At 38.5% G+C, this 27,764-nt stretch overlaps 2 protein-coding genes across 2 annotated transcripts; both read left to right on the top strand.

Moving 5' to 3' along the window:
* Positions 1–41: 41 nt before the first annotated feature.
* On the top strand, positions 42–2,747 carry LOC139728971 (2-hydroxyacylsphingosine 1-beta-galactosyltransferase-like). Its single transcript, XM_071639897.1, has 3 exons — positions 42–206; positions 1,290–1,507; positions 2,561–2,747. The coding sequence occupies exons 1-3, from the start codon at positions 42–44 to the stop codon at positions 2,745–2,747; spliced, it is 570 nt and encodes a 189-aa protein (XP_071495998.1).
* Positions 2,748–8,153: 5,406 nt separating this feature from the next.
* On the top strand, positions 8,154–26,013 carry LOC139728972 (UDP-glucuronosyltransferase 2B13-like). The gene is made up of 6 exons (XM_071639898.1): positions 8,154–9,158; positions 15,003–15,059; positions 16,495–16,660; positions 17,543–17,762; positions 21,429–21,621; positions 26,002–26,013. The coding sequence occupies exons 1-6, from the start codon at positions 8,247–8,249 to the stop codon at positions 26,011–26,013; spliced, it is 1,560 nt and encodes a 519-aa protein (XP_071495999.1). The 5' UTR covers positions 8,154–8,246.
* Positions 26,014–27,764: the final 1,751 nt, after the last annotated feature.

The following is a 27,764-nucleotide window of genomic DNA, read 5'->3' on the forward strand; positions in this document are numbered from 1 at the left end:
CACTATAAATTCATGTTTCCTAATCAACCATACAGGGAAGCATGGTTCCTCGCATCCCCATTGAGTCCATGGTGGAGACGTTCGCCCGAGTCTTCAGCGAGCTGCCACAAAGAGTTATCTGGAGGTGCTCTGGACCCAAGCCTCGTTTCCTTGGCAACAACACGAAACTCGTTGATTGGCTGCCACAGAACGATCTTCTTGGTATGGTGACTGTTTCGTACTTCTTCTCCCTCTATAGTTGCTCTTTATTGTCGGCTTTATTATTGTATTGTGGTTTGAACTTGCTGATATAATACTATTAACTTAAAATTCAGAATTGAAAACACATAAGGCTCTATAATATTATGTACTCAGATGTTTGGTTTTTTTTTTAAATCCCCATTCTGCCGTTTTAATTGTCTGGTTAATAGACCCTTTGCCAACTGTATTCCTTTTACAAACGGGCCCTCCGCGGCGACAAATTCGCCGCCCGCGACGTTTGTCGTTAGGGCGTTAATAATTACTGTATTCTGTGAAAGAAATTAGTACAAGCAGATGTTTGTAGGCCAGACCATGTTATTAACCTCGGTCAACTTAAAGTTCTAGTCCCCCGTAAACCATTAACTCCCAGGAATCGTTTCCTCCAACTTCAATAACTATAGAGTTTCGTTGACCATGTAAGAGTGACAAATGAACTTATCATTTAGTATACATGCAGAGTCATACTGATATCAGCACCAGCGTATACCATGCAGTGTAGAAACGCGAAGAGTTAAAGTCGTCATCTCAAACAATTTGTTGTCTCAGGAGTTCTCGGGATCAAACATTGCTGAATTATCCTTTTTGGGAAAACACACTAAAATACCCTTGGTGACACGGCGTTCATGTATGCTGCTCCGATATCGTGGAAAAAAAATCCCCCTCTCTCTCTCTCTCTCTCTCTCTCTCTCTCGTGTGCTGATTATAAGGCAGGCAGCTTCAGTTAATGGTTGTAAGACGAGGTTAAAAACCGTAGACGTGTGTTTATAGCATGAAACTTTACTTTGAAAACTCATTTAGGCCTTCTTGAAAATGCTACACCTAGTTGGAATCATTATAGTTTATTATCATGACTATATTTTGACAGTTTGTATATAGGGCGCAGTGGAGCCTATTGATATCATAATGGCTGTGTAATAAACTGTCTTTTAGTACTTTTTATTATTTTGATCATGAGAATGATTATTATCATTGTTGTTGTTATCATTATCGTTATCATTTCCCACTACCCGTCTCCTCCACCTTGCATCTCACGATGTCTGCATGCCCAGGACATCCAAAAGCCCGTCTCATGGTCTATCACGGAGGCCAATGGCGTGTTTGAAGCGATCTACCACGGCGTTCCCATGGTGATTATACCCTTGTTTGCGGAGCAGAAATCTATCGGAGTGAAAGTCAAGGTCAAGGGGATGGGAGAAGTGGTGAACAAGGAAGACGTCTCGTATGAGACTGTCCGCAGGGCAATCAGGAGAGTCCTTGATGATCAGAGGTAAGGAAGTTGTATCTATCAAGTCTCATATTACTTGCTTGATCTTGACTACGGGGGACCAGTTTAAAACAGTACTCTTGAAGTTGTCGTTGTTGTTTGTTTGTTTGTTTGTTTTTTCCGGGGGCCATTGAACATTTAATTATTGACGGGGAGGGGTTAGTGAGTGCACGTCTTCCTCCTCTGAAGTTCATTGGTTTTTATTTCTCGTGTAGGTCCTATGTGTTTGTGTGTGTTTGCGTGCGTGCGTTTCGATGATTTGTAAGAAGAGCCAAAAGGCCCGGGGGGGGGGGGGGGGTCCTCGGTTTGCTACACATGTACCTACTTCCAACAGCGCCAGGGCCGTCCAAAAAAGGTTAAGAGCCATAAAACAGCCACCCCCGATTTGTTTATTTGTTTTCGTTATTGTATTTTGTTCGTTTTGTTTTGTTTTTCTTTCTTGTTAAGGCGGGGCAGGGCGGGGGTGATATCGCACTCTGCATAAGACATGGCAGCAGAGCTTGGCGAATCCTCACAGTAGGGCCTATAAATGCCCCTGCTTGCAGAGAAGTCCGCTTCAAGAGTATATACCATTGATGTAATTCAATGTCCACAATATAAAGTAGTACACACTACAGTACCCAAAAAAACATTAATCGTAGATAATGAGTTATGCGATCGCGGAAAAAAATACACAAATACCAAGAGCAGGAGATCAGTATAAATTTTGAGCACCAACTGATGGAGACAAGAAAATTGCTACACTCTGCATGTCGTCCTCAAGTCCTTTATCATAGCATTTTAGCGTAACCAATGGACTGCAGTCGTTGTGATACGTCCTTTCTGCTCTGGTGTAAGCCTATAGTATCCTTCTCTTGTTTATAATACTTAATACATCTTTCTGAAGTTTACACTTGTTTCTTGTCCCCAAACTGAATACGTCTGTTGGAAAGTAACACTGAAAATTTCCTTAATTTTGCGTGAATTCAGATCATGTGATTCAGGCCGACATGGCAACATGTCCTGATTCATTTCATAAAGTTACCAGTGCTGATTTTTTGATTGTTTATTTTGCAGTTACACATCTCAAGCCAAGCTGTATTCGGGAATTCATCGCGACAAGATGTTCCGGCCGACAGAAACCGCTGTGTTCTGGATCGAACATGTCATCAAATACGGCGGGCTCATCTCAAGACTAGAGCTACGGAACTCGGCTTTATTCAGCTTCACAATATTGACGTCATCATATTTTGCATGTTCATAACCATAGTAACGTTTTATCTGCTTGTTAGATGCTGTGCTAGAGCATGTGGTTGCGCATGCCGAGGTGGAAGCTTCAAAACAAGCGAGATTAATTTAGGTATAGCGAATCTACTATGTCTTGGATTAAAAAAAAGAATCAGTCCTCTATGTGATTGGTTGAAAGGCTTCACGTGATCATATGTCTTTTTCAAATATTTCAGACTGTTGGCCTGTTTGTCGCACCATGGTATGCTATTCTGAATATGATGTCAGTGTTTATGACGACAAATTTTGTGACGTTTGTGAAAATGATTATGTCACAAATCACCATTGCATAATATTGTTTAACAACTAGGAATTATCACGTAGTATTCATATTTACAGTATACTGAAATGAAAATGTAAGCAAAATATTGGCAAAATAGTATTTTTACTGGACACGTGGGCACTACCATCACCTTCAGCTGTCTGCTATTGCCCCTGATATTGTAAACAAAACAAAAAAATTTATGCGAATTTATGCAAATTTTTTTTATTTTTTAGCCCCAACTAGGCCGGAGGGGCCTCCGATTTATACAAAATAGTCTGATTTCATGCATCATTATGCATAATTTAGCATAATAATAATGATAATTGTTTGAAAAATTAACTTCAAGGTATTTCAGATTACATCATAGGCAATGTGTGTGCCAATTTTCGTCGCGATCGCGCGGTCGACGGCCGAGATTTGGGGGGGGGGGGGGCAAATATTGGAGGGGGCTCACGATAGACCATACATATGTTACACAATATACACATACACACACATACACAATATACACATACACACTCATACACACACATACACACACACACATATATATATATATATATATATATGTATATATATACATATATATGTATATATATACATATATATGCATATATATATATATATTCATATATATGTATAATATCTATATATTTATTAAAATTAAACATGCACTGTTTGTTTATATCAAATGAAGGAAATAACACTTTCGAAAGTAATTTAAATGTAATAAATTTTGATAAATGTTGGCGAGCGAGCGCAGCGAGCGAGCCGAACATTCTTGTATTTCAGCTTACAAAACATGGAATTATTGTCATTTTTTTGCTTATTAAATCTTACAATTCTAGTCAAGATATAGTGACAGCCCTATAGATAACGATTTATACCAACAAACTGAAGACTTGAAAAAATACTCGAAAATAGTATATAAATAGACGAAAATTGTATATTTCCACGTCATCATCGCGTTTTGTTCTAATCTTTTTTGTGATAAATTTTGGCGAGCGAGCGCAGTGAAACAATAAATCATGAACAAAGATGAAACCAAACATGAAGACGACCAGTCTTTGTGACGGACACCTGTCAGTAAAACAAAATAACATTTTTGTTTTACATATTCCTGCTTTAAGCTGTTTATAGAGAAGAAAAATATTGACAAGAAGGATAAGTTTCAACAACGAAATAAGTCTTGACAAAATATATCAACAAATGAAGAGTTTAAAAGATAAATATAAAGTGCACTACTGCACTATCAGTAATAGACGTCAATGTTCAAGTCAACTTGACAGGATGGTGTTATTTCACAAGTCACCACACAAAACTTTAGAGTTAGCTTTCGTTTCGTATGACAGTAAGTCAGTAAAATACTATAATTCTGTACCTACGAAAGAAATACAGTGAAATATTTGTTTATGACATTTATCAAATAAAATATCATGTTAACAACAAATGTATTACTGTAGTGTAACTCACACCAATCTTGCTGCTTTTTCTTGCAAGTTCGAGTAACACTGCACATGACAAAACTTGATAATTCTCTACATGACTTGTAGCCGAGATTCATGTCGATTTTTCCTGATTACAATAAATTCAATTGAATTCAGTGGACACCCACGGGATCCCTGTCTGCAACATCTGACAGATAGACTCGTATTTTCATCATGAGTGTCTGACTTATATTAATTTTGTAGCTTCTATTTTATAAGTTAAGGAACAATTAACCTTCCTTCATTCCTTTCTTTCTTTCTTTATAAAGTTCGTTCTTTTTTATTATTTTTTTCTTTCGTTCTTTCATTGAAATTCATTCTTTCTTTCTTTCTTTTTTCTTTCTTTCTATCTTTTATTTCTCTCTTTTTTCGTTCTCTTTTACTTTCATTCACTCATTCTCTTCTTTCTTTCTTTCTTTCTTTCTTTTCTTTTTTTTTTGGGGGGGGGGGGGCTGCGTTTTGACCCTACCTTTTGCGTAAAGGGAGGAGGCACCCCATTTGTTTTGTGTTTTATAAGCTGGAGAATGACGACTGACGAGTGTAGTGATATGGATTTTAGAAGGGGGGGGGGGGGGGGGGTGGCGCAATTTTTTGTACTTTCCCAGCCTCTGGATTTACCCCAAGTCGAAACTCGTGGAAAAAACAGATGAGCGGGGATGGGAGGTTAAAACTATTTTCCGGGAGCGCTACCTACGTCAGGTATCACACGTATGGAAGATTTTTTTTTCTCAAGGGGGGGGGGGGGGGGGGGTGGGGCACACGTATAACAATTACAAAACAAATAAGAATTTTTAAAAAGTTGCTTCAAAAAGAGGGTTGGCATGGGCCAGTTGTGCCCCCTCTAAATCTGCCAGTGCTTAAAGCTAACATTTTGATATTTACACGATTTTCCATAGCCAAAGACCTCTAAAAAACTGCAACGGTTACCGTTGAATGCGGTTGAGATAATCTGCTCACACACGCTACGAAAAAATGAACGTCTAAACATTTATGACTTATGAGAGTTAGAATTACTAGTCTTAGCTAGCCCTATTTGTATTTTATTCATATATATATTTGCATTTTATTTCATTTATTTTTATCTATTTATTTATGTATTATCATTATTATCATTATTATTATTTTTATTTTATTTTATTTATTTATTTTTTTTTTTTGGGGGGGGGGGGGCAAAAAATGCGTTTTGCCCCCCCACTTCCGGCGCCTATGGCCCCCCCCCCCCCCGGCTCTATCATCTACCTAAATAGCCCGGCCTAGTTTGGGTTAAATAGTTGTGTACATTTCATTGTTACAAAATATAATAGCAAAAAGAAAAAAAATTCAACTGTATTCATCTTATAGGTCTATCTTTATGCAGTTGTAATATCTTTTTAGGGAGGCATATTCCATCAATTACACATTTTCCCTTGATTGCTGAAGTATCATTGAATTCGAAAAGCTTCTTTTTCCTCTGAAAATCACTTTTATTCTTCTGTGATACGTTTTCATTCGAATCTTTTGTTCTTAAATTGTTAGATTGTTTAGATATTTGACATGTCTTATTGTTTTCTAACTTTTACTTAGTAAGTCTTTTTACCATGTGGGAGCATAAAACAATACAATGTGAATTATTTCACTTTAGAAAACTCAATTTTAACTCTCACAATAACAAATAAACAATTTTATGTTCTTTTGTTTTGAATGATTGTTTACATTTTCTCATGTTTTCTCATGTGGACAACAAAATATACAAAAATAATAAGCTATCAACCTTTTCTGGCAGGGCACCATCTGAACGCTTGAATATCAAATCCAAAATTCTGTTGAAATTGGCATTTTAACTGACCACTGAAATGAGAACAAAAGACAATAGATCAATATTATACAAAAGAACATGTCTTTATTGACTCTACAAGTTCACTGGTGTTCATTTTTCTAACTTTTCAATTTAGACCCTATCCTCTTCCACTTTCCGTTTACTGTTCATGAACACCTTTTGTATTGTATTTGTGGTTAGAAAACTAAAAATGTATATTTAACTTATCCGTTTGTTTGTTTGTTTGTTTGTTTGTTTAAAAACATACCCATATCCCTACTATTGGTTTACTCTTTCAACAACTGTATACGGGAAAAGTTGAGTATGTCAGCTTTGGTTGGTCATCAGTGTTCATATCTTTTTGTACAATTTTGTGATGCATTTCACATTTTTTCAGCCACCTTTTGGATAGCTCCATTCGAACACATACTGTATATAGAGCCACTGTTAAAATCATCTCATGTATTTCAAACTCGACAAAATTACAGTGGCAAATAAACCTGTATGATGTTTAAATGGGTAGTACATATATGACGTTTTGGTTTGTCAATGCGTTTCTATACACCTTTAAATGGGATGGATAGTCTTGATGGTTAAGGCGAGGATTCGGCTTTTGACATTTTGCGAGATACGAAATGTACATACGTATTTAGAAAACACTACTGGCGTATGGAATGTTAAAGAGCATAAAATACTACGGGGAATTTAAAGTTTATTTGAAAAAAAAAATCGGTTTGAAATGAAGTAGATATCCCAAAACAAGGTAAAACAAAGAGATCCTAAGAATTGTAGCCTAGCTGTCGCATTTATTTGGATAGCTTTCTTTTTTTATATATATCTCAGATGCTTAAAGACCAATTTTCAATAAACATACTGTGAATAAATTCTTCAAAGAATTACATGTTCTTTCATATTTTTATTCATAAGAGGTGTCTCATTATCTCACAAACACCCACATGCACAAAGTTGGAAACCCGCAGGCCATCTTACCAAAACGGTATCATCCCTTTAAGATGGATTCCGGGATTGTAAAGTATACTCTATTTGCTTTTCAGTGAGTGACAAAGGTTGCTTGTCGAGTACCGTTTCCTTCCACTTACCAGTATCATGTTGCGTTTGTTTCAAAGGCAGAATGCTCTGTAGCGTGGCGAGCCTGCACTAACGATGCATGTAGGGGGACGTCCTGCGGTTAATGACGTAATGATAATCAAAGATGCGAAGTGGATTAGAGAGACAATTTTAGACCACGGTGTGAACGACAGTGCATAAATTGTAAAGGACAAAGGACTGGGGGGGGGGGGGGGTTACACATACTTACGGCTGTTCAGAAAAATTTGAGGCACAATTGAAAATTGTAGGAATGAATTAAAAAAAAAACATAATTTATAATACCCATAACTATACCCGAAGACTCCGTCCCATTTCTTGCAATAGAAGGGGGAAGAGGGACATGAGTGAGGGATTGGAGGGGGATCGAGGGAGGGACTGACCCCTGACTGACAATACCCCCTCCTCCCCACATGCACTCCCCTTCTTCCTCTGCCGTACGTCCCCTACACCCCCACCCCAAACAAACATACTGAATTATCGTAAAACGCTCCCATGCCGATGCTGCTCATCCTCATGCCGTTGCTGTCGATAATATTGTGATGAGAGATACCACCTTTGTGCCAGAAATGAGTACGCTTTGAATCAAAAGTATAATGTACGTGCATGTACTTTGAAAGCATATGTTTAGGCCTACAGACATAGACTACAACATTACACAGAATATTCTGTGAGCGGACTTCCTCGAGGGAATTTGGACTGCATTCATACAAGAGGCCTACTGTTCAAACCGTTTCCCTCTGTGTGATAATGCATTGATATTTTCTTGCATCGTTCGATGGACAAAGTAATACCAGTCGAGTTTCTCAAGGACACGCAACCATGGCGTATTTCATCAGCTGGTCTCTCTCTGGGGCTATCTCGGCATATCTTATTGTCATGATCTACCTTCACAGCTTGATCTCTCACGGATACGCAGCCGACATATTGTTATCGATGCCCTACCCGCTGCATACCAGTCATGTCAGCAGCATGGCGGCCATTGTCACTGCCTTAGCCGCAAACGGCCATAACGTCACGCTCCTAACCGGCTCGAATCGTGGTGGGACAGGATTTAAAAACGATACATTTAAACAGGCGATCCTCTACGAGCTTGACGAAGAAAGCCTCGAAACAGTGAGGAGAACACCCAAAGATTTCCTGAGCCTTTTGTTCAACGAAAATCCTACGATGTTAATTGATGATTTCAAAATGATTCAGCATCTTTTAGATGTGTTCCATCTCGGCAGTGTTGGATGTCGAGCTTTGTTCAGGGATGAGATAGCACTCGCCAAGCTTCGCAGTTCTCATTTCGACCTCATGATCGCGGACAGCTTCGATGGTGGCGATGCGCTGGTCTACGGTTACCTCAAGGATGTTCCTCTTGTTGTGGTGACAACGTCAATGCGGTACCCCGTCTTCCATGAACTAATGTTTGGCATGCCAGCTCCATCATCGTACATCTCGTTGGATTTCTTCTCTTTCTCTGACCGCATGTCGTTCTTTGAGAGAATATTGTCCTTTTTCGAACACCACATTATCTTTCCACTCGTGGGAACAATGATAACTCGACCACTGGAGCAGCTAAAATCAGAATTGGGCATCCGTCCCGACAAATCCGTCCAAAGCCTCCTAGCCGAAGCCCAGTTGTGGCTCAGTGCGACTGATTTCTCCCTCGACTTTCCTCGTCCAAGTATTCCCAACTGGATACCCATAGGCGGATTGCTCAACAAGCCTTGCAACCCTTACGAAAAAGTCCTGTGGTACTCCTGTGGTAATTACCACAGGACGGTACCACAGGACAGTACCACAGGACAGTACCACAGGAAAGTACCACAGGACAGTACCACAGGAATTGTCCTGTGGTATTTTGGGACATACCACAGGACAGTACCACAGGAATTCCTGTGGTATTTTGGGACGTACCACAGGGCAGTACCACAGGAAAGTACCACAGGACCGGTACCACAGAACAGTACCACAGGACAGTACCACAGGAATTCCTGTGGTATTTTGGGACGTGCCACAGGGCAGTACCACAGGAATTCCTGTGGTATTTTGAGACGTACCACAGGGCAGTACCACAGGACTAGTACCACAGAACAGTACCACAGGAACTGTCCTGTGGTATTTTGGGATAGTACCACAGGACAGTACCACAGGTCGATCATTACCACACAGCATTACCACAGGGCAGTACCACACAGCATTTCCATGGTACCACAGGAGAGTACCACACAGGATAGATCGGAAAAAAAAAATCTGGGAGAATTTTAGCCACATATCAAGGAATATTCCTGATAGGTGAGTGATGGATTTCAGGACAAACATGGCCCTACTTAATAACCTGTCCTACTCCTAACATATAACCTCAAACGAGAATCTAATGGCCAAGTGCCAATCTAGTCCTATAATAGATCTATATAGTCATATTCTATTCCTAGGTAGCCATCGACCGTATCAGTACATATATATATGGCCGTCTATCCGTAAAGCATTAAGGCATGGTTACTAACTCGATTATGCTTTATTATCAAGATATGAAATAACACTTTCATAACAATATCTATGATATTGGGAATAACATAACATAATTAGACAATCTTTCATAAAGTTCAAAGTAAGTTCCATCATTAATACTTTGACTTTTTAAGTCATATATGTATTTTCTAAAATCTAGAGTGCTTTTTATGAATATTCATGAGCTATGTAAAAATTTGTACCACAGGAGTACCACAGGAGTACCACAGGAGTACCACAGGAGTACCACAGAAGTCCTTATGAAATTTCTCATGCTTTACATCAGCACTCTCACTAAATAGGTAATACTGTAGGAGTATAGGACATGATAAGTAATGGCAAATCAATTGCTATAATTCACAGCATAACTCATCTATCAATTAATTGAGGAATATTAATATGTGCTTTTTTGTTTGTATTTTTGTTATAAATTTCAGTTGATTCTGCCTTACAATTTTCCTGTGTAGTACTCCTGTGTGGTACTGCTGTTTAATATTCTCCTGATGTGATAGTCCTCTGGTATAAAATGTTAAGAAAAAAAAAAGAATATCCTGTAGCATTTTCCTGTGGTACTTACGAATTTAATTTGCTGTGTGGTACTTCTGTGTGGAATAGCACCATATTATGATTTTCCTGTGGAATTTTGGACAGTTCCTGTGGTACTCTCCTGTGGTATACATCGAAAATTACCACAGGACAAGTCATGTGGTACTGTCCTGTGGTACTATCCTGTGGTACTTTTCTGTGGTACTGTCCTGTGGTACGTCCCAAAATACCACAGGACAAGTCGTGTGGTACTGTCCTGTGATACTATCCTGTGGTACTGTCCTGTGGTACTGCCCTGTGGTACTGTCCTGTGGTACGTCCCACAATACCACAGGACAAGTCGTGTGGTACTGTCCTGTGGTACTATCCTGTGGTACTTTCCTGTGGTACTGTCCTGTGGTACTGTCCTGTGGTCTGCCCTGTGGTACGGACCTGTGGTACGTCCCAAAATACCACAGGACAAGTCGTGAGGTACTGCATGTCCTGTGGTAATATCCTGTGGTACTGCCCTGTGGTACGTCCCAAAATACCACAGGACAATTCCTGTGGTACTGTCCTGTGGTATGTCCCAAAATACCACAGGACAAGTCGTGTGGTACTGTCCTGTGGTACTATCCTGTGGTACTTTCCTGTGGTACTGCCCTGTGGTACTGTCCTGTGGTACGTCCCAAAATACCACAGGACAAGTCGTGTGGTACTGTCCTGTGGTACTATCCTGTGGTAATTTCCTGTGGTACTGTCCTGTGGTACTGCTCTGTGGTACTGTCCTGTGGTACTCCCTGTGGTACTGTCCTGTGGTACGTCCCAAAATACCACAGGACAAGTCGTGAGGTACTGTCCTGTGGTACTATCCTGTGGTACTGTCCTGTGGTACTGTCCTGTGGTACGTCCCAAAATACCACAGGACAAGTCGTGAGGTACTGTCCTGTGGTACTATCCTGTGGTACTGTCCTGTGGTACTGTCCTGTGGTACGTCCCAAAATACCACAGGACAATTCCTGTGGTACTGTCCTGTGGTACGTCCCAAAATACTACAGGACAATTCCTGTGGTACTGTCCTGTGGTATGTCCCAAAATACCACAGGACAAGTCGTGTGGTACTGTCCTGTGGTACTATCCTGTGGTACTTTCCTGTGGTACTGCCCTGTGGTACTGTCCTGTGGTACGTCCCAAAATACCACAGGACAAGTCGTGTGGTACTGTCCTGTGATACTTTCCTGTGGTACTGTCCTGTGGAACTACCCTGTGGTACTGCCCTGTGGTACGTCCTAAAATACCACAGAACAAGTCGTGTGGTACTGTCCTGTGGTACTATCCTGTGGTACTTTCCTGTTGTACTCTCCTGTGGTACGTCCCAAAATACCACAGGACAATTCATGTGGTACTGTCCTGTGGTACTGTCGTGTGGTATACGTCCCAAAATACCACAGGACAATTTGTGTGTATACTGTCTTGTGGTACTGTCCTGTGGTACTTTCCTGTTGTACTCTCCTGTGGTACGTCCCAAAATACCACAGGACAATTCATGTGGTACTGTCCTGTGGTACTGTCGTGTGGTATACGTCCCAAAATACCACAGGACAATTTGTGTGTATACTGTCTTGTGGTACTGTCCTGTGGTACTTTCCTGTGGTAATGTCCTGTGGTACTGCCCTGTGGTACATCCCAGAGTACCACACGATCCTGTGACACAGTACCACACATTTCCTGTGTTAACATATATTTGTGTGGTACATTGTGTGGTACCAACCAGTACCACAGGGAGTACCACATGAGCCTGTAAAACAGTACCACACAGTTCCTGTGGTAACATTTATTTATGTGGTACATTGTGTGGTACTGACAAGTACTACAGGGAGTACCCGACAAGCCTGTGGTACAGTACCACACAGTTCCTGTGGTAACATTACAAGTGTGTGGTACATTGTGTGGTACCGACAAGTACCACAGGGAGTACCACAGGACTTTTTTGTTAGGGAAACCATTGACTCAGGTAAAGGTATATCTCGGTCAGCATTGTAATTTTTGTCGCTTTATTGAATAAAGTAATTCATCTGCCTCCCCCCCCCCCCCACACACACACATAGCCTATATACTGGATATCGTTACATGTACATTGCCAACATGTGAACTGAATCTGGAGGGAGTGTAACGTCATGCAGAAAAAAAATAATAAAAAGCACTTTTCTCAAATCATTGCTCAGCAAAGTGAGTATAGGGCCTATCTGCTCTTCTTCAATTATTATAATGTGGATATAAGCTTTCTATTGGGTATTGCGACTTGTACGATTTATTTTATAAGTCACGTAAAGTCAATACATAGATCAGTGTTCACAGCTAGCAGCTTGATGTCTACGGGTGCTTTTGGAGTCAGCAAGCTGTAAAAATGTTGCATTTATGTTACCTCAGTCCCGTAGCGCCAAAACAAAAACATCAGGTAATATTAGCAGCTCTATGATAACTTACTCTCTAAAAAAATCGAGTGAAAATTTTCACTCTTGATGGAGTGAATACAAAACAGAGTGAATTTAGAGTGAAATTGGAGTGAATTTAGAGTGAAAATGTTCATTTTCACTCATTTTGGAGTGACCTCAGGGATCACTCGAAGATTTTGGAGTGATCCCTCGCTGCGCTCGCTCGCCAAAATGTATAAAAAAGAGTTAAGAACAAAATTCGTGATGATGCCGCGGAAATATACAAATTTCAGCTCACTCGCGCTTACTAATTTAGAATATTTCCTTTGGCAATAGGGATTTTTTCCCCCTTCATTTTGCATGCATTGCTCTTAGCTTGTCGTTCCACTTTCATTTGATTTTCTGTTGAAAGTGGTTTAGAGTTGTTTTTTTTTTTAAGTTGAAGTGGACTTGTGGGGGGGACTTGCTTGGCTTGGGGAAAATTTTTCAATTAATCAACAAGAATATATTTCAGTGAGCCGAAATTAGTCTCCAGTCGAACGAGAAGGAAATTAAATTTCCCGTGCTGATATTCATATGCGTCTTTCTTTTGTTGTTGTTCTATTATATATATATATATATATATATATATATATATGTATATATTATATTGTATATATATATATATATATATATATATATATAAACAAAGCAAGCTCTTCAATTAATGTATAAATATATATGTAACAGTGCCCTATCATGAAACTCATAAAAAAGACTATTTTTACTATTTATCATTTTGAATTATTATTTCTTTGCTAATTATAGTAGAAAAGTCGACATTGACAATTTCCAATAAAAACACCTAAAGTTAAAAAATAAAGAAGTACATAACAAGTTCCGAAAACAATGATAAAAAGAATCGAAATGACTTTTCTGTAGTTTTTTATTTACAATCGCTGAATATGTTACGAAGGATATACAAACCAAATATTGGATTCTCAATGCTTTTTATCAATGTTTAACAGAATGAAATAAAATCTAAGGCTTATGCTAATTTGCATAATTGATTGATTACGATTAAACACTAACAATTTCAAGAAATCTCAATCTTGTACATTGCGACGTGGGTGTCGCGCGTGTTAAATTTCGTCGCGATCGCACTAATGATGACCGACACCTCAGGATGGCGGGGGAGGGGGGAGGGGGGATCTGCCTCCCCTCCCCTGATTTAGTATAGCCAAGAAAGCTTGACCTGATTAGGGTTACATTGTAGAAGACAGTACATATTTGATATTGTTTATATTGCCAAGATATTTTCCTGGCGGTACCTCACAAATAGCATATTGCATTTTCATTTCATTCATTTATTTCCAACAAATATGATTATAACATTTCAATACACAATAAGTGAATTCGCTTATTAGTGTATTCACTTATCATGTGTATGTGAAAGTTCATTGCCTAATAAAGGAAATATACAGTGTACCAAAGAAGAGGGGAAAAGGAAAGGAAATCATTACCTGCTTGCAGGAAAATCGTGATCATGTTCATTATTTACTACAACACTGCAGAATGTTTTCACTTTTTGTAATCTATTTCCTGAGTTTAAAAAAAGAGAAATTTTTGTTTTGTTTTGTGCCTAAATGGCGGCCATAATAACAACCAAGCAAGCAAGAGCCCGGAAGCCAAACAAACTTGTTTACATGTATAGGTCCCATCATATTTCTCTTTGTACAACCCCATTTCGATTTCAAAGTAATCGACGAGCGCTAGGCGTTTTTTTTTTTTTTTTTTTTTTTGGGGGGGGGGGTGTTGCTGTTGTTGTTTTTTTCTCTTGAATCGAACATGTCAATCGGAGATATTCCCTTTACGGGGTGAGGAATCATTTAACTCTATATGGCGATGCTGTGTGTTTGTGAATGGTGTGCCTTTCGCCTTAATTTCAATGTACGTTTTATAATTACATGTATATACTCCACTCATTTTCCGTATATAGCAATGAAAAAAAAAGCGGATGGCTTGCCCATATTCAGCCTTGTCAATATGACGATGCTGATCCGTGGGTTCATACAAGGAATACAATAATGGTTGAGAAATATGAATTAAGCATTTTTTCCTTTCCTTTTTATTTGTGCAGGAATACGAGGGTTTTGTGAGCGGAGCTGGGGAGCATGGCTTCATCATCTTCTCACTGGTGAGAATTACGAAAGGTTGATTAAGGGCCACGGTACTCAAACAGTTCAAAACACTAATTTGATTCACAATATAATCCACAATTTCTTTTGATAGGCATGGGTGCACGGTGGATGTGTTTCCATGTGTGTCCATATGGCATTGTTGTATAGTTTATCACGAACAATCAAATTCAAATTTGTCTTTGACCTGTGTATTTTTGACATTGCACTATACTGAGTCAATAACTACACAGTCAATCGCTTCGGAATAAACTTAAATGACTTTTCTTATTTACAGTTCTTTTTATACCAGGTGTCCCCAAAAAAGCGGAACGGTGGATTTCCAGTACCTTGCTTTCTAAAAGTGATATATTTTTTGACATTATTAGAAAGAGCATCTTCCGCAGAAGACCATGATACCAAAATCATTAAATTTGGTTCAGTACTTTTTATTCTACGCCAATTTCTGTAAATGCAGTCATTTTCAATTTTTTGCGACTTATGAGATAATAATTTGGGTGCGACACGCGTTCCATACGGTGAATTGTGTAAGCTCGTTGATGCATGTCAACAAAAGATAACGCTTTCATATTGGGAGCGCGCACACACACACACACATACACACACACACTGTTTTTTTTCCTGGCCCGTGCCCATTGTGAAAGTTGTATCTTTTGTTGACATGGATCACCGAGCTTACACAATATTCACCGTATGGATCGCGTGTCGCACTCAAATTATTATCTCATAAGTCGCAAAAATCCGGCGAAATTTGACAATGACTGCATTTTCAGAAATTGGCGTAGAATAAAAAGTGCTGAACCAAGTTTAATGATTTTGGTATCATAGTCTTTTGCGGAAAATGCTCTTTCTAATGATGTCAAAAGATATGCAACTTTTAGACCGCAAGGTACTGAAAATCCACCGTTCCGCTTTTTGTGGGACACCCGGTATAAGACTCAGCTATTGATGTGCTGAGCTCGAGGATGTCTGTAGATAGACTGTTGGAAATGCACTTCAAGAGAGATAGAGACTCGAATTGTAGTGTTTGGGCCAGCGAATCTTGACACCTATGATGACGGTCAATGACACAGCAGTAATTTGTCTCAGGATTTACACTATACAGTGTAACAGCAAGTTATCCATAATATCACCGTTTATTCCAGGCGGTTTTCCGAAACTGAAGTAATTATGGCATTCAGATGAATTAAGTGGTGTGAGACATGTTTAAAAATGAAGGTAATAATCTCCAATATGCCGCGTTGGTTTTGAATCTTTATTTGAAATCTCTTCCATGTTGGAAAATGAGTGGTTGTACGTCTTGTTACCTTAATTTCCCGCTCCCTCGCTGCTCATTTTTCACATACATTCAATCGGTCCTTTGGTAAAGGGATCCATTAAACTGGTAAAGACATTATTGACTGTAAATTCCATTTTTCCTAATCAACCATACAGGGAAGCATGATTCCTCGCATCCCCATTGAGTCCATGGTGGAGACGTTCGCCCGAGTCTTCAGCGAGCTGCCACAAAGAGTCATCTGGAGATGCTCTGGACCCAAGCCTCGTTTCCTTGGCAATAACACGAAACTGGTTGATTGGCTGCCACAGAACGATCTTCTTGGTATGGTCATACTGTTTTGTACTTACATTTCTTCTCCCTTTATAGTTGCTGTATTGTCGGCTCTATTACATTGTGGTTTGAACTTGCTTATACAGTAGATTACCGTTTACTTAACAGAAATGACAACACCCAAGTGCTTGGTAAAAAGATCATTATACCACGTACCAGATATTTTCTCAGCTCATTTTAGTTCGATAATTTTAATCCCCATTCTGCAACGTCAACAACTTCGGTCAGCTTATTTCAAGTTCCAGTCTCCCGTAAACCATTAACTCTCTATCCATTCCCTCCAACTGTAGAGAGTTTGATCGACCACGTAAATGTAACAAATGTATATACAAATGGAGTTACATTATATTTGTGGTACTAGCACCAGCGTATACCATGCAGAAATGTGAAGAGTTAAAATCATCATCCCAAACAATATTTACCGTTTCCGAAATCGTCAAGATCAAACATTGTTAAAATATTCGTCAGAAAAAAAAAAAACACGTTCATGTACTGTATCTGCTGCTCTGAAATCGTAAGGGAAAAGCCATCTTTCTCTCTGATTGTAAGGCAAGCAGCTGCAGTTGATGGGTGTAAAAAAAAACTAAAAAAAACTGTAGATTTGTCTTAATAGCATGAGAATCTTATGTGAAAACTTATCTACTTAAAAATGATACACTGTACCTAGTTTGAATCATGACAATTACTTGTAGTGCGCAGTAGAGCATATTATCGTAATTGTTGCGCAATATAACTGTCTTTTAGTATCTTTTTTTTTGTTATAATGATAATGAAGATGATTATTGTCATTTGTTATCACTAACGTTATCATTTTCGCACATCCCATCTCCTCTCCTCTGCGTGTCACATTATCTGCATTTGATTATTGTGCAGGACATCCAAAAGCCCGTCTCATGGTCTATCACGGAGGGGCCAATGGCGTGTTTGAAGCGATCTACCACGGCGTTCCCATGGTGATTATACCTTTGTTCGCAGAGCAGAAATCTATCGGAGTGAAAGTCAAAGCCAAGGGGATGGGGGAAGTGGTGAACAAGGAAGACATCTCGTATGAGACTGTCGGCGGGGCAATCAGGAGAGTCCTTGATGATCAGAGGTAAGGAAGTTGCATCTAAGTCTCATAATGGTTGCTTGATACTGTGTTGACTATCGGGTATGACTATATATGCGGCATTGTCAGAAAGATGTTCTTTAATTGTTCAGGGGCCGTGAAACATACATGTACAACGTATAGTGTTTGGGATATGCTCACGGCTTTATAGGGTCAAGGGTCAATGCCCTTCTTGAGTTTTGAATTCCAGTGTGTGTGTGTGTGTGTGTGTGTGCGGTTACTTGAGTAATACAGAGTGGAATTTTACCAAACTTATTCAAAGTTTAAAGTATGATGGGGCAAGTACTTGATTAGATTTTGGGTGAAATCGACCAGTGGCCAAAGGTCAAAGGTCAAGGTCAAGTCATTAGGTGATCCGAGTATCCTCTCGGATCACCTTCTGTATCTGTACGGATTCTTTCTTCTTCTTTCTTTATTTCTCCCCAAAAGTTGTGCAGAGGTTAGCTCAGAAAGTGCAATGCCCATCAAGTTCAAACTTACACCATGTATGTATCGTGTCGCAAAGATGACAGATCTAGTAAAATCATAGTGATCAGTCGACCGTGACGTCACTATGACGTCATTATATGAAAACACATTCTCAATCATACCTCATTAATGGAATGGAATTTTTCAACGAAATTTACGTCACATATATTTTAAGTTAAGCGCATTCTACTCATATTCTCAAAATTCATCTATATCTTAAAACGTGCGCGTACGCGCGCGTTGAAATATTTGTATGCTCCAATCGAGCTCAAAATTTTTTTTGCACACGTTTCAGACCATTTAGAGCATTTTTTGAAAAATTGAAAAAAATCGGACGGACGCGTACGCGCGCACACATATACGCACGCACAGCTCATATGCAATAGAAATTTCCCGTTTTTTCACTTTGATCGGATGTCTAAAATGTCAAGGAATATTTATACCAAGTTTCAAGTCAATCCGACTCAATATGACGTCATACGGGCCCGTCAAAGTTGAAATTCCGCGCGCGCGTCAATGGCGATAGACAGTGCAACTATGCCAAAAAACCGCCAATTTTAAATCCAATTTTACTCGTCAGGATGGACGGTGACCCCCCATTTTCTTTACCTATTTTGAAAGCTGATGAGTTGTACATGTCATTTCATGGGTTGTCGATGCTGACAGAATGATGAAAAGATATCAAATTTCTTAATAAAGTAAAAAAAGTAAATTTTCAAAATGACGTCATCAAATTTCAAGTTCATTCGAGCGTATCTCACTAATCCTTTGCCAGTTTTCACCGAGATTTCAGTATGTTGTAGCTTATTTAATGTTCTTTGAGTAATGTAATTACAAAATTTTGACTGGATGACGTCATCACCTCGTAAAAATGGATTAAATGTCATCTTGTCAAATTTGACCAGTTTACGTGTTATCTCTATGGGAGTGCAGTTTTTCTGGAAATGAAAATTGACATGACTATCCTTATCGAGCATTAGCTTACTTATGCTTCGGTGGATTTCTCCCAGATTTTAATATGTTGTAGCTAAGACTTTGGGCTATCGAGAGTGTGCCCTTCGTTTTTTTCATACGATGTCGGCATCACGTCAAAAAACTTGGTTGAAATTAAAGCTTATCTTCGATGTATTGAAATATTTCTTTCTTTTTGCAACTTTCTTTGCAATAACTAAAGAAAAACGGCCTCTATCACTTCCATATTTTGCACATGTTTAGTTCATGTCACGTAAATTATTTCACAAAATAACAACTACTTGATCAGACACCATCTTGGGTATGTAAATTAGGGTCAAAGGTCATAAATATTTCATCCTGTATCTTAATGAATACATGTCTTATCTTTCCAATATTTTGCACGCGCAAAGACCATGTTACTAAGATCATTTCACAAAATACACACTTTTTGCTCAGGTGCCATCTTGTCTGTGCAAAGTGGGGTCAAAGGTCATATGTACTTCTTTCTTTATCTTCGTTATGACGTGTTATCTCAATGGGAGGGAATTTTTCTAGATGTGAAAATTGACATGACTGTCTTTATCGAGCACTAGATCACTTACCCTTAGGTGAATTTTTCCCAGATTTTAATATGTTGTAGCTGAGACTTTGCACCATTGTCAAATGCCCTTCGTTTTTTCATACGACTTCGAAATCACATCGAAAAACTTGGTTGAAATTAAAGGTTATCTTCGATGTATTGACATATTTCTTTCTTTCTGCAACTTTCTTTGCAATAAATCAAGAAAAACATCCCCTATCACCCCCATACTTAGCACATGTTTAGTTCATGTCACGTACATTATTTCATAAAATAACAACTACTTGATCCGACAACAGCTTGGGTATGTAAATTAGGGTCAAAGGTCATAAATGTTTCATCTTTTATCTTGGCGAATACCTGTCCTATCTTTCCCACATTTTGCACACGTATAGACAATGTCGCAAGAATTATTTCACAAAATAAACACTTTTTCCTCAGATGCCATCTTGGGAGTGTAAAGGTGGGTCAAAGGTCGTATGTATTTGTTGCTGTATCTTTGTTATCTAGTGTATACAGAATTTGGTACCAAAGATGGCAGATATGACTCCCTTTTCTAAATGAGAATCCAAACATCACACGGCCAATGTCTCTAAACACAAATGAAACCTGTATGGTCATGCCTATTGCGATCAGGACTCGAATTATTGATAAAAAAAAATCGGATCATTGCACCTTAATTTGTCACTAATGACAAATTACAATCTCTAGTTTAAATTGTATCCGTTAATACATTTACTCAAGACTGGATTAACTTCAAATTTCACCCAACTTAGTCCAAGGATGACGTGTGATTGGGCAATTAATTAAGTAGTTTTTGAGTGAAATTAGCAAGAGGTCAAAAATTTAAGGTCAAATGCTAAAATTTTTCGATATTTCTCCCATTATATCTATGCAATGCCTGAAGGTATTTTCTTGAAACTAAGTGTAGACATGTACTACTGAATAAGGATTCTCCAGAGAGAGTTTCAGATCATGAGGTCAAAGGTCAAGTGAAATGTGAAAATTTCACTTTTTTTACCATATCTCGCAAATGGTTCAAGATATCTTCATGGAACTTGGTACATATGCATGTACTGACTGGTAGGGATTATTGGAGAATTTAGGGGTTATGGGTCAAAAGTCAGGGGGGTCAAAGGTCAAGGTCAACTCAAAATTTCACTATAATGTATTTCCCTTATATATTATATACATTGTATATGCAATGCTTGCAGGATTTTTCTTGAAACTTAATATACATGTATACATGTATTACCTAATAGATTCTCTAAAAAATTCCCTGCCAAAAGGTCAAAGGTTAAGGGTCAAAGGCCAGGCTAAAATGCATTTTTTTTCTATTTCACACTGAAATTACAACTTTTCTTCATACCTTGAAAATTACTCAATGCATAAACTTAACAGGGTCAGTCAAGTAAAGAACCTCAAATCAACAAAGTGTGTATCTGCACTCTCGGGCAATATAGTGATCATTCGACAAATTTGTGACAAACCTGTCATTTCAATATTTTGCCAGTTATGTGAAACTGTCATCACACATAGTGAAGACATTGTACTATACACGTATTAGGAAAACCATGCATTATGGCGGAGGCATACCAGTCGCCACAGGGACATTTCTAGTTTTCATATGTATTCATTTACTTTTGCAGTTACACATCCCAAGCTAGGCTCTATTCGGGAATTCATCGCGACAGGATGTTCCAGCCGACAGAAACCGCTGTGTTCTGGATTGAACATGTCATCAAATACGGCGGGGCTCATCTCAAGACTAGAGCTACGGAACTCGGCTTCATTCAGCTTCACAATATTGACGTCATCGTATTTTGCATGGTCATAACCCTAGTAACATTTTATCTGCTTGTTAGATCCTGTGCCAGAGTATGTTGTTGCGCCTGTCGAGGCGCAAGGTTCAAAACCAAAAGAGATTAGGTATAGCACAATTTAAAATATATGTCTTGGTTGAAAAACAAACAAACAAACATAGTCCGTTAGTGATTTGTCGAAAGGGTTTCACGTGATCACAAGACGTACCTTCAACTACAAATTTAGTGCATAGCGTATTATATGTTGTTGGCTTGTGTGACGCACTATATATTGGATACTAGTACTACATGACAGTGGCGGATCCAGGGGGAACGCACCTGGCACCCCCTTATTTTTATTTACTTATTTTTTTAAAGCAAAAGCAAAAAATGGGGGAGGGGTGCATCATCATGTGCCTTCCTTCAATTTTGTAAAGGCGCCCCCTCTATGCGGAATTCCTGGGTCTGCCCCTGCATTGCACTTTATTTTGGAAAAAAAATGACGTCATTGTTTGACATAATTTTCCAATTTGTGCAGTGTTTGTGAAATGTTACAGAGCAATTGCATGACCTGCATTGCTAATAGGAATTATCAAGCATTCACATCTTCAGTGTACTGAAATAAAGATGTAAGGAAAATATTAGCAAAATAATATATTGTTTTTCAGGACCTATGGGCACAACCATTATCTTCAGCTTTTTTCTTATGTCCCTGATATCATATGGTACACTAAACCAATAACTTCTGCAAATCAATGCAAGGTTTGTGAATTTGAAATTAAAACAGCTTAATTGCAATACCAAGTGCAAATACCGAAGTATGTGTACAAAGATAAATGCCATCTTTGAGAAATGAGAGACAAAGCAAACAAGTTATTTTCAACACACCCCGATCATTCTTGAAGTTAACTTCTTACATAATTATACGATCAGTGTGTTGTGTAAACAAAACCATCACTTATCTTTAAACTTACTCTAATCCTGTAAACTTGACTGAGGCTTAGGTCCAAGTCATGGAATTCCTGTTGTGTTCATTGTTGTGCAGTGCTGTGTATAGTTCTACCCATAAAACATAGGAAAATATATAAACATCTCATATCTCTATAATTCTTTATTACGTATTCCATCAACTACAACTCTTACCTTGGTTGCTGAAGTTTAATTGTCCATTTTTATACAGTGCACTCCCGTTATAACGAACACGGTTATAACAAAATTATGATTATTACGAAATAAAAGTTTGGGCTGCAATGTCATATTCTCTATGTATTTCTATTGTTTATTTGTTCAGTTATAACGAAAATCCGATATAACGAAAAAAAAACTGCCGGTCCCAAGGACTTCGTTATAATGGGAGTCCACTGTACATAATTTTCTTCAAAAAACAAACAAAAAAACAAACAACACCTTTACCCAATTCATGGGATGCATTTTCACTTTTTTGTTATTATTGTTTAGACTTTCTATATATTTTATCGTTTTGCTTAGGAAGCAAAGCATATAACGTTTGTGAATCAATTCTGTTAATAAAAACTTAATTTTCCTCTGTCACAACAACAAATGTTACTTTTACATTCTTGTTTTGTATGGGTGTGTACATTTTGTATGTACGATCAATATAATGATCAAATCTTGAATGCTAACTGCCATCTTATCAGACTTCAAGGCTAGTTTCGATACTTTGTCACGCTCTATATATTTTTGTCAAAGCAGTAGTATAATAGAACAAGACGTACATGTATACATGTATTCCATTCTTATTTTAATAGATTTATTTGCGGCGCCGGAGACAGTTTTCTGTGTATCAAGGGCATTCATCTGATCCCCCAAACAATATTATCGGGTTTAATCCTGGGCCCATGCTTTTAATTTTCTGATAAACATAAATTTAAGATAAGAAAGGATTAATTTCATTATCAGTTTACAAGATTCACTATGGAAGGTTCATCCGTTTGATTGTGAGCGATCAATAACAAGTTTGCAAAAATGATATGCATGGTTGAATATCACGTTTGTGCAATAACGACTTCATACTAGTATCAGTGTGTAGTTTCATAGTCTCTTTATGCGTGTTGCCTTATTGATAATGTTCCAGGCTGTGTTGATTGATGAGTAGATATAAAACACTAAATTTCATTGCTTATTCTATTTTTCAATCCACATTTCAAGCGCAGTCCACCTTTTGTTAGTACCAATTTGTTCCGCTTTGTTTTTGGATATATTGGCCATATCAACACCGTTTTTTTTTTAAAATCAAATAAACTTTGATTCCTCTTAAACATGTACAATTAATGTAAGTGGTTTAATATTAGGGGTCCACCTCACGAAAAGTTGGAACCGAATTCCCATCTCAACCAAAACTATACCATTCCTTTAATTGACATGCAACTGCGAAAGAGCGAATGATGAGATGATCAAATGTATTGTATTAAATACAAGTAAATTGTTGTACACAAATGCAGACACCTCGGCCGTTGTAAAAACGGGTGCACGTCACAAGACCCGGCGCCCATGTTAATGAGCCATACAGCCCACGGAGCCATACAACCCACGAGTCAAAATACAGCCCACGAACATGACACTTTAGGCAAGGCCCATGGGGATGAGTCCGATAAACCAAGGAGGTTGAAGAGATGGAGTAACAACAGAGTTATTCCCTTTGATCTATGTTCGAAGCCGCCGCTCAAAAATATTTGAAGCATGTGCCAAGCAGGATCTGCCGTGCCGATACGTAGACAATTGACTCGTGTCTCATTGCATAATCACCAGCCACTTTCAAAGGAAGATATGTCTTTGTGATGGTAATTACTTTTCGCTATCCCTTCTTATAAAAGGAAAGGTAGTACAGACACGAGGATGCACGAACAGAAATTGAGGAAAAAATGCTGAAATGAAGATGAAAATTACTCGACTGGGCATACCCTGGCACTAATCTGATATATCTATCAATAAAGAATTATACTTGAAGATTATTACATACAGTATTAGTTTCATTTGGGGAAATTAAGTGGAAAAGTGATAAAACCAGCTTTCCAGGATGGTACAGTTCTAAACATTTTCACATAATACAGCTCTGATTTACACTTTTGAGCAAATTTCTGAACGGAATTGACTTTTGTTTTACATGTTTTATTAGTAAGTGAAATTTCATTTCATTTAATAAATAAATAAGCAAAATATGGCCAACATTATGATAACGTTCAAAATGAATCTTCAGATTGCTCAGCAAGACGGCAGCTTGGAACATCGATCATCAAAGGCACAAGTGCACCTGTGGAATTCTTTTGTACATCAATAGAAATCTGACATCTGTTTGAATAATTACAGCCAGTTGGAACTCCATGTATAAAACCTCCTTGGATAAACTACGCAAACAAGGCTCACGAGTCTGACACTCCTTACATTATTATGGACTTTTTTGCCTAGTGCCAGACTCGTGGGCCTTTTTTCTTTTGCCTATAGTGTCGGTCGTGGGCCTTGTTTGCCGATACCCGTGGCATTCACAGGCCTTATATCCCTAGAAGTGTCGAGCTCATTGGATGTATGTGTACATGCACATTTTGTGCTGATCCCTATGAAGCTTTCTTTTGTACATATACATGTAAATGCAAATGACTAAACGTTATTTCAGAAATGCAATAGATATAAATGATCTTAATATTTTTACTCATTGATTGGGAAAAAGGAAACGAATAACTATTGAAGAAGTACATGTACACATGAAGAGAATGCATACTCGCACTATTAGCTCTTTCACGTAACATACATGTTGCCTGGTAAGTACTGTATCGAGTACTGTATCCAGGTACTGTACTTTCTTCCACACATGCACCTATACAATATGACTGATGATCACGACGTCAAAGTGGTATGGATCAAAACATATCTTATTGATCTCTATCGATAAATGGAGGAAGAGGGGGAAAATGGGGATATGCTTATTTGACACTTAGTCAGTATGATAATAATACACTGTATAAATTTCCTGCTCAGTTTTATCAGAGTTGCATTTGAATTCATGAATAGGCATTTACATACATCTTTTCTTTCTCTTTTTGTTTTCTAATACGTACTTTGCGTACAAGCCAGAATGGTCCTTTTCAGGAACACTAAAAGGACCATCTTTTCAGTGCTTTTTATTTTTTTCTTCTGACTCCTTTCCCTTTCACTAATACATTTGCATTTGTCATCTCCCCCATTTTCCTTCTTCAACAAGCTCATTTGCACTTTGTAGTTTTGATTTTGATTTCACATTGCATACTGTTGCGAACAGACTTCTCTCTCTCTCTCTCTCTCTCTCTCTCTCTCTCACTTTGTTTCACGATACAGCTGTTGGAATTTTGCATCTTCGTCACTTTCCTCTCTCAACTCCATTCTCCAATGTTTTCCTCTTCCTCTCTTTACTCATCTTCTTCCTCAGGACGACTTCTGAACCCTTTACCCAATTCTCTTCATTACTACTGCCCCTGTCATCTATTTTCCCCATCTCCACTAGAGTGAAATTTTTGCTATAACAAACATGGTCATAACGAATTCCACTTACACAAAGGTAAAAATTTAGGCAACAACATTATCTGCTCTATGTTGTGTGTTGTTTATTTGTTGGGTTTATACAGTACTCTCCACGTAATCGGGTATCGCTTAAACGGTTACTCCGTTTAATTGGGTAGTAATGTCAAAATCAGTTCCAATGCACATTAGAATTACCTGATAATCGGGATGCCTCTCCGCATAAATGGGTAAATAATTTTCTTCTAATCTAATTTCTACCCACATTTTATCGCAGATATGACACTTTAAGAAATCATGAATGTCAAATTTTCCATGGCTAATGGAATTCTCTGCTTAAGCAAAGAAGACGATCATTTGGTGAGTGATTAAAAATGAAAACACATGTACCAGTACCGACTTGCCACACGTAAATGAATATTACACATGCAGCTGGCACTCAAAATTGTACAGACAGACAGGAGTTGAACACACTTCACTTGCGCTCCTAATATGCCTTACAAGCGCGCGTGTTAAGCATACAGTGTAGGTGTTTGGTGCAGTGTACAATGCATGTACATACACATTGTGTGTGTCCAATGTGAATGAGACATGTTCTTCTGTTAATCGGATACTCCGCTTAATCGGGTAAGAGACGCTCTGCCCGAGCCTACCCGATTATGTGGAGAGTACTGTAACACAATTTTGATAATATACAGTGTATTATACTAGTAACAAGAGAAAACTGCCAATCCCGAGAACTTCCTCATAATGGGAATCAATGGTACTGCAACTTTCATTTCCAGCTGCCAGGTTACTGCTGCCCTCAATTGCCACTAACTGCCTTTCCTACACTCTCAGTCTCTACGTCGCTTCCCTCCTTCACTCTCCTCTTTCTAGACTCCCCTTTCGCCAAACAATAGTCCTTGTAAGGACTACATACACATAGCATTACTGGAAACCTCTATTCCTCATTTATATCAACTTGCAAACCTTTAAAAGAACACATTACAACCATGAATAAAAATAATTCAATATCTTGTATTTATTTTATTTCATTTTTTTTCTTTCTTTCTTTCTTCTTCTTTTTTTTTTTAATACAAAAGTATCCTTGATCTCCCTTCCTCAAGACCCCATTACATCATAATTGGCAGCCACAGGAAGGTATAAATACATCTATACACAAAAGAGGGAGGTGTGAGATTGAGCGCACTTTGGGCTGTTGGAAGAAGTTTCTATGCCTCAACCATCTGAGAGCGCAGGTGGGCACTGCATTTACCATTACTGTGGCCTGCACAGTCTTGTGGAACATCTCCCTTGACTGGAGGGAACAGATATTCCTGGTCCTGAGCCAGAAGAACTGTCACATGTGCACCTTCCTCCGGGCCTCCACGATGCCGTAGCTGGTAGGCTTCAGAGAGATCAGAGCGTTGATGCTTATTTAACCCTTTCACTCAAGCAGCTGCTGCTGTCACTACAGCACCTTCAGAGGATACCATGGAGTTGTTACTTGCGATGCTACGCTTTCAATTTTCTAGAAATGTAATCTGCTCATCGCTTAGATTTCTGTCCATCTCGTTAAGAAGTTTTGGGCTTTTGCTGCTTCTGGCTCCTGTTGTGAACATGTAGCTACCATTGGGCAGGCAGCTCTGTGTATTAAACATGGAGTCTCCCATATCCAGCCAAATCTCGAAT

This window comes from Diadema antillarum, unplaced genomic scaffold (assembly GCF_040938485.1).
Source record: "Diadema antillarum isolate AM-2024a unplaced genomic scaffold, OU_Dant_1.0 seq00000207_RagTag, whole genome shotgun sequence".
Lineage (NCBI taxonomy): Eukaryota > Metazoa > Echinodermata > Echinoidea > Diadematoida > Diadematidae > Diadema > Diadema antillarum.

Coding starts and splice junctions, on each gene's coding strand:
- LOC139728971 (XM_071639897.1), top strand. CDS start 42: ATGGTTCCTCGCATCCCCATTGAGTCCATGGTGGAGACGTTCGCCCGA. Junction 207..1,289: donor AGAACGATCTTCTTGGTATG/GTGACTGTTTCG, acceptor CTGCATGCCCAG/GACATCCAAAAGCCCGTCTC. Junction 1,508..2,560: donor AGAGTCCTTGATGATCAGAG/GTAAGGAAGTTG, acceptor TTTATTTTGCAG/TTACACATCTCAAGCCAAGC.
- LOC139728972 (XM_071639898.1), top strand. CDS start 8,247: ATGGCGTATTTCATCAGCTGGTCTCTCTCTGGGGCTATCTCGGCATAT. Junction 9,159..15,002: donor CTTGCAACCCTTACGAAAAA/GTCCTGTGGTAC, acceptor TTATTTGTGCAG/GAATACGAGGGTTTTGTGAG. Junction 16,661..17,542: donor GCCACAGAACGATCTTCTTG/GTATGGTCATAC, acceptor ATTATTGTGCAG/GACATCCAAAAGCCCGTCTC.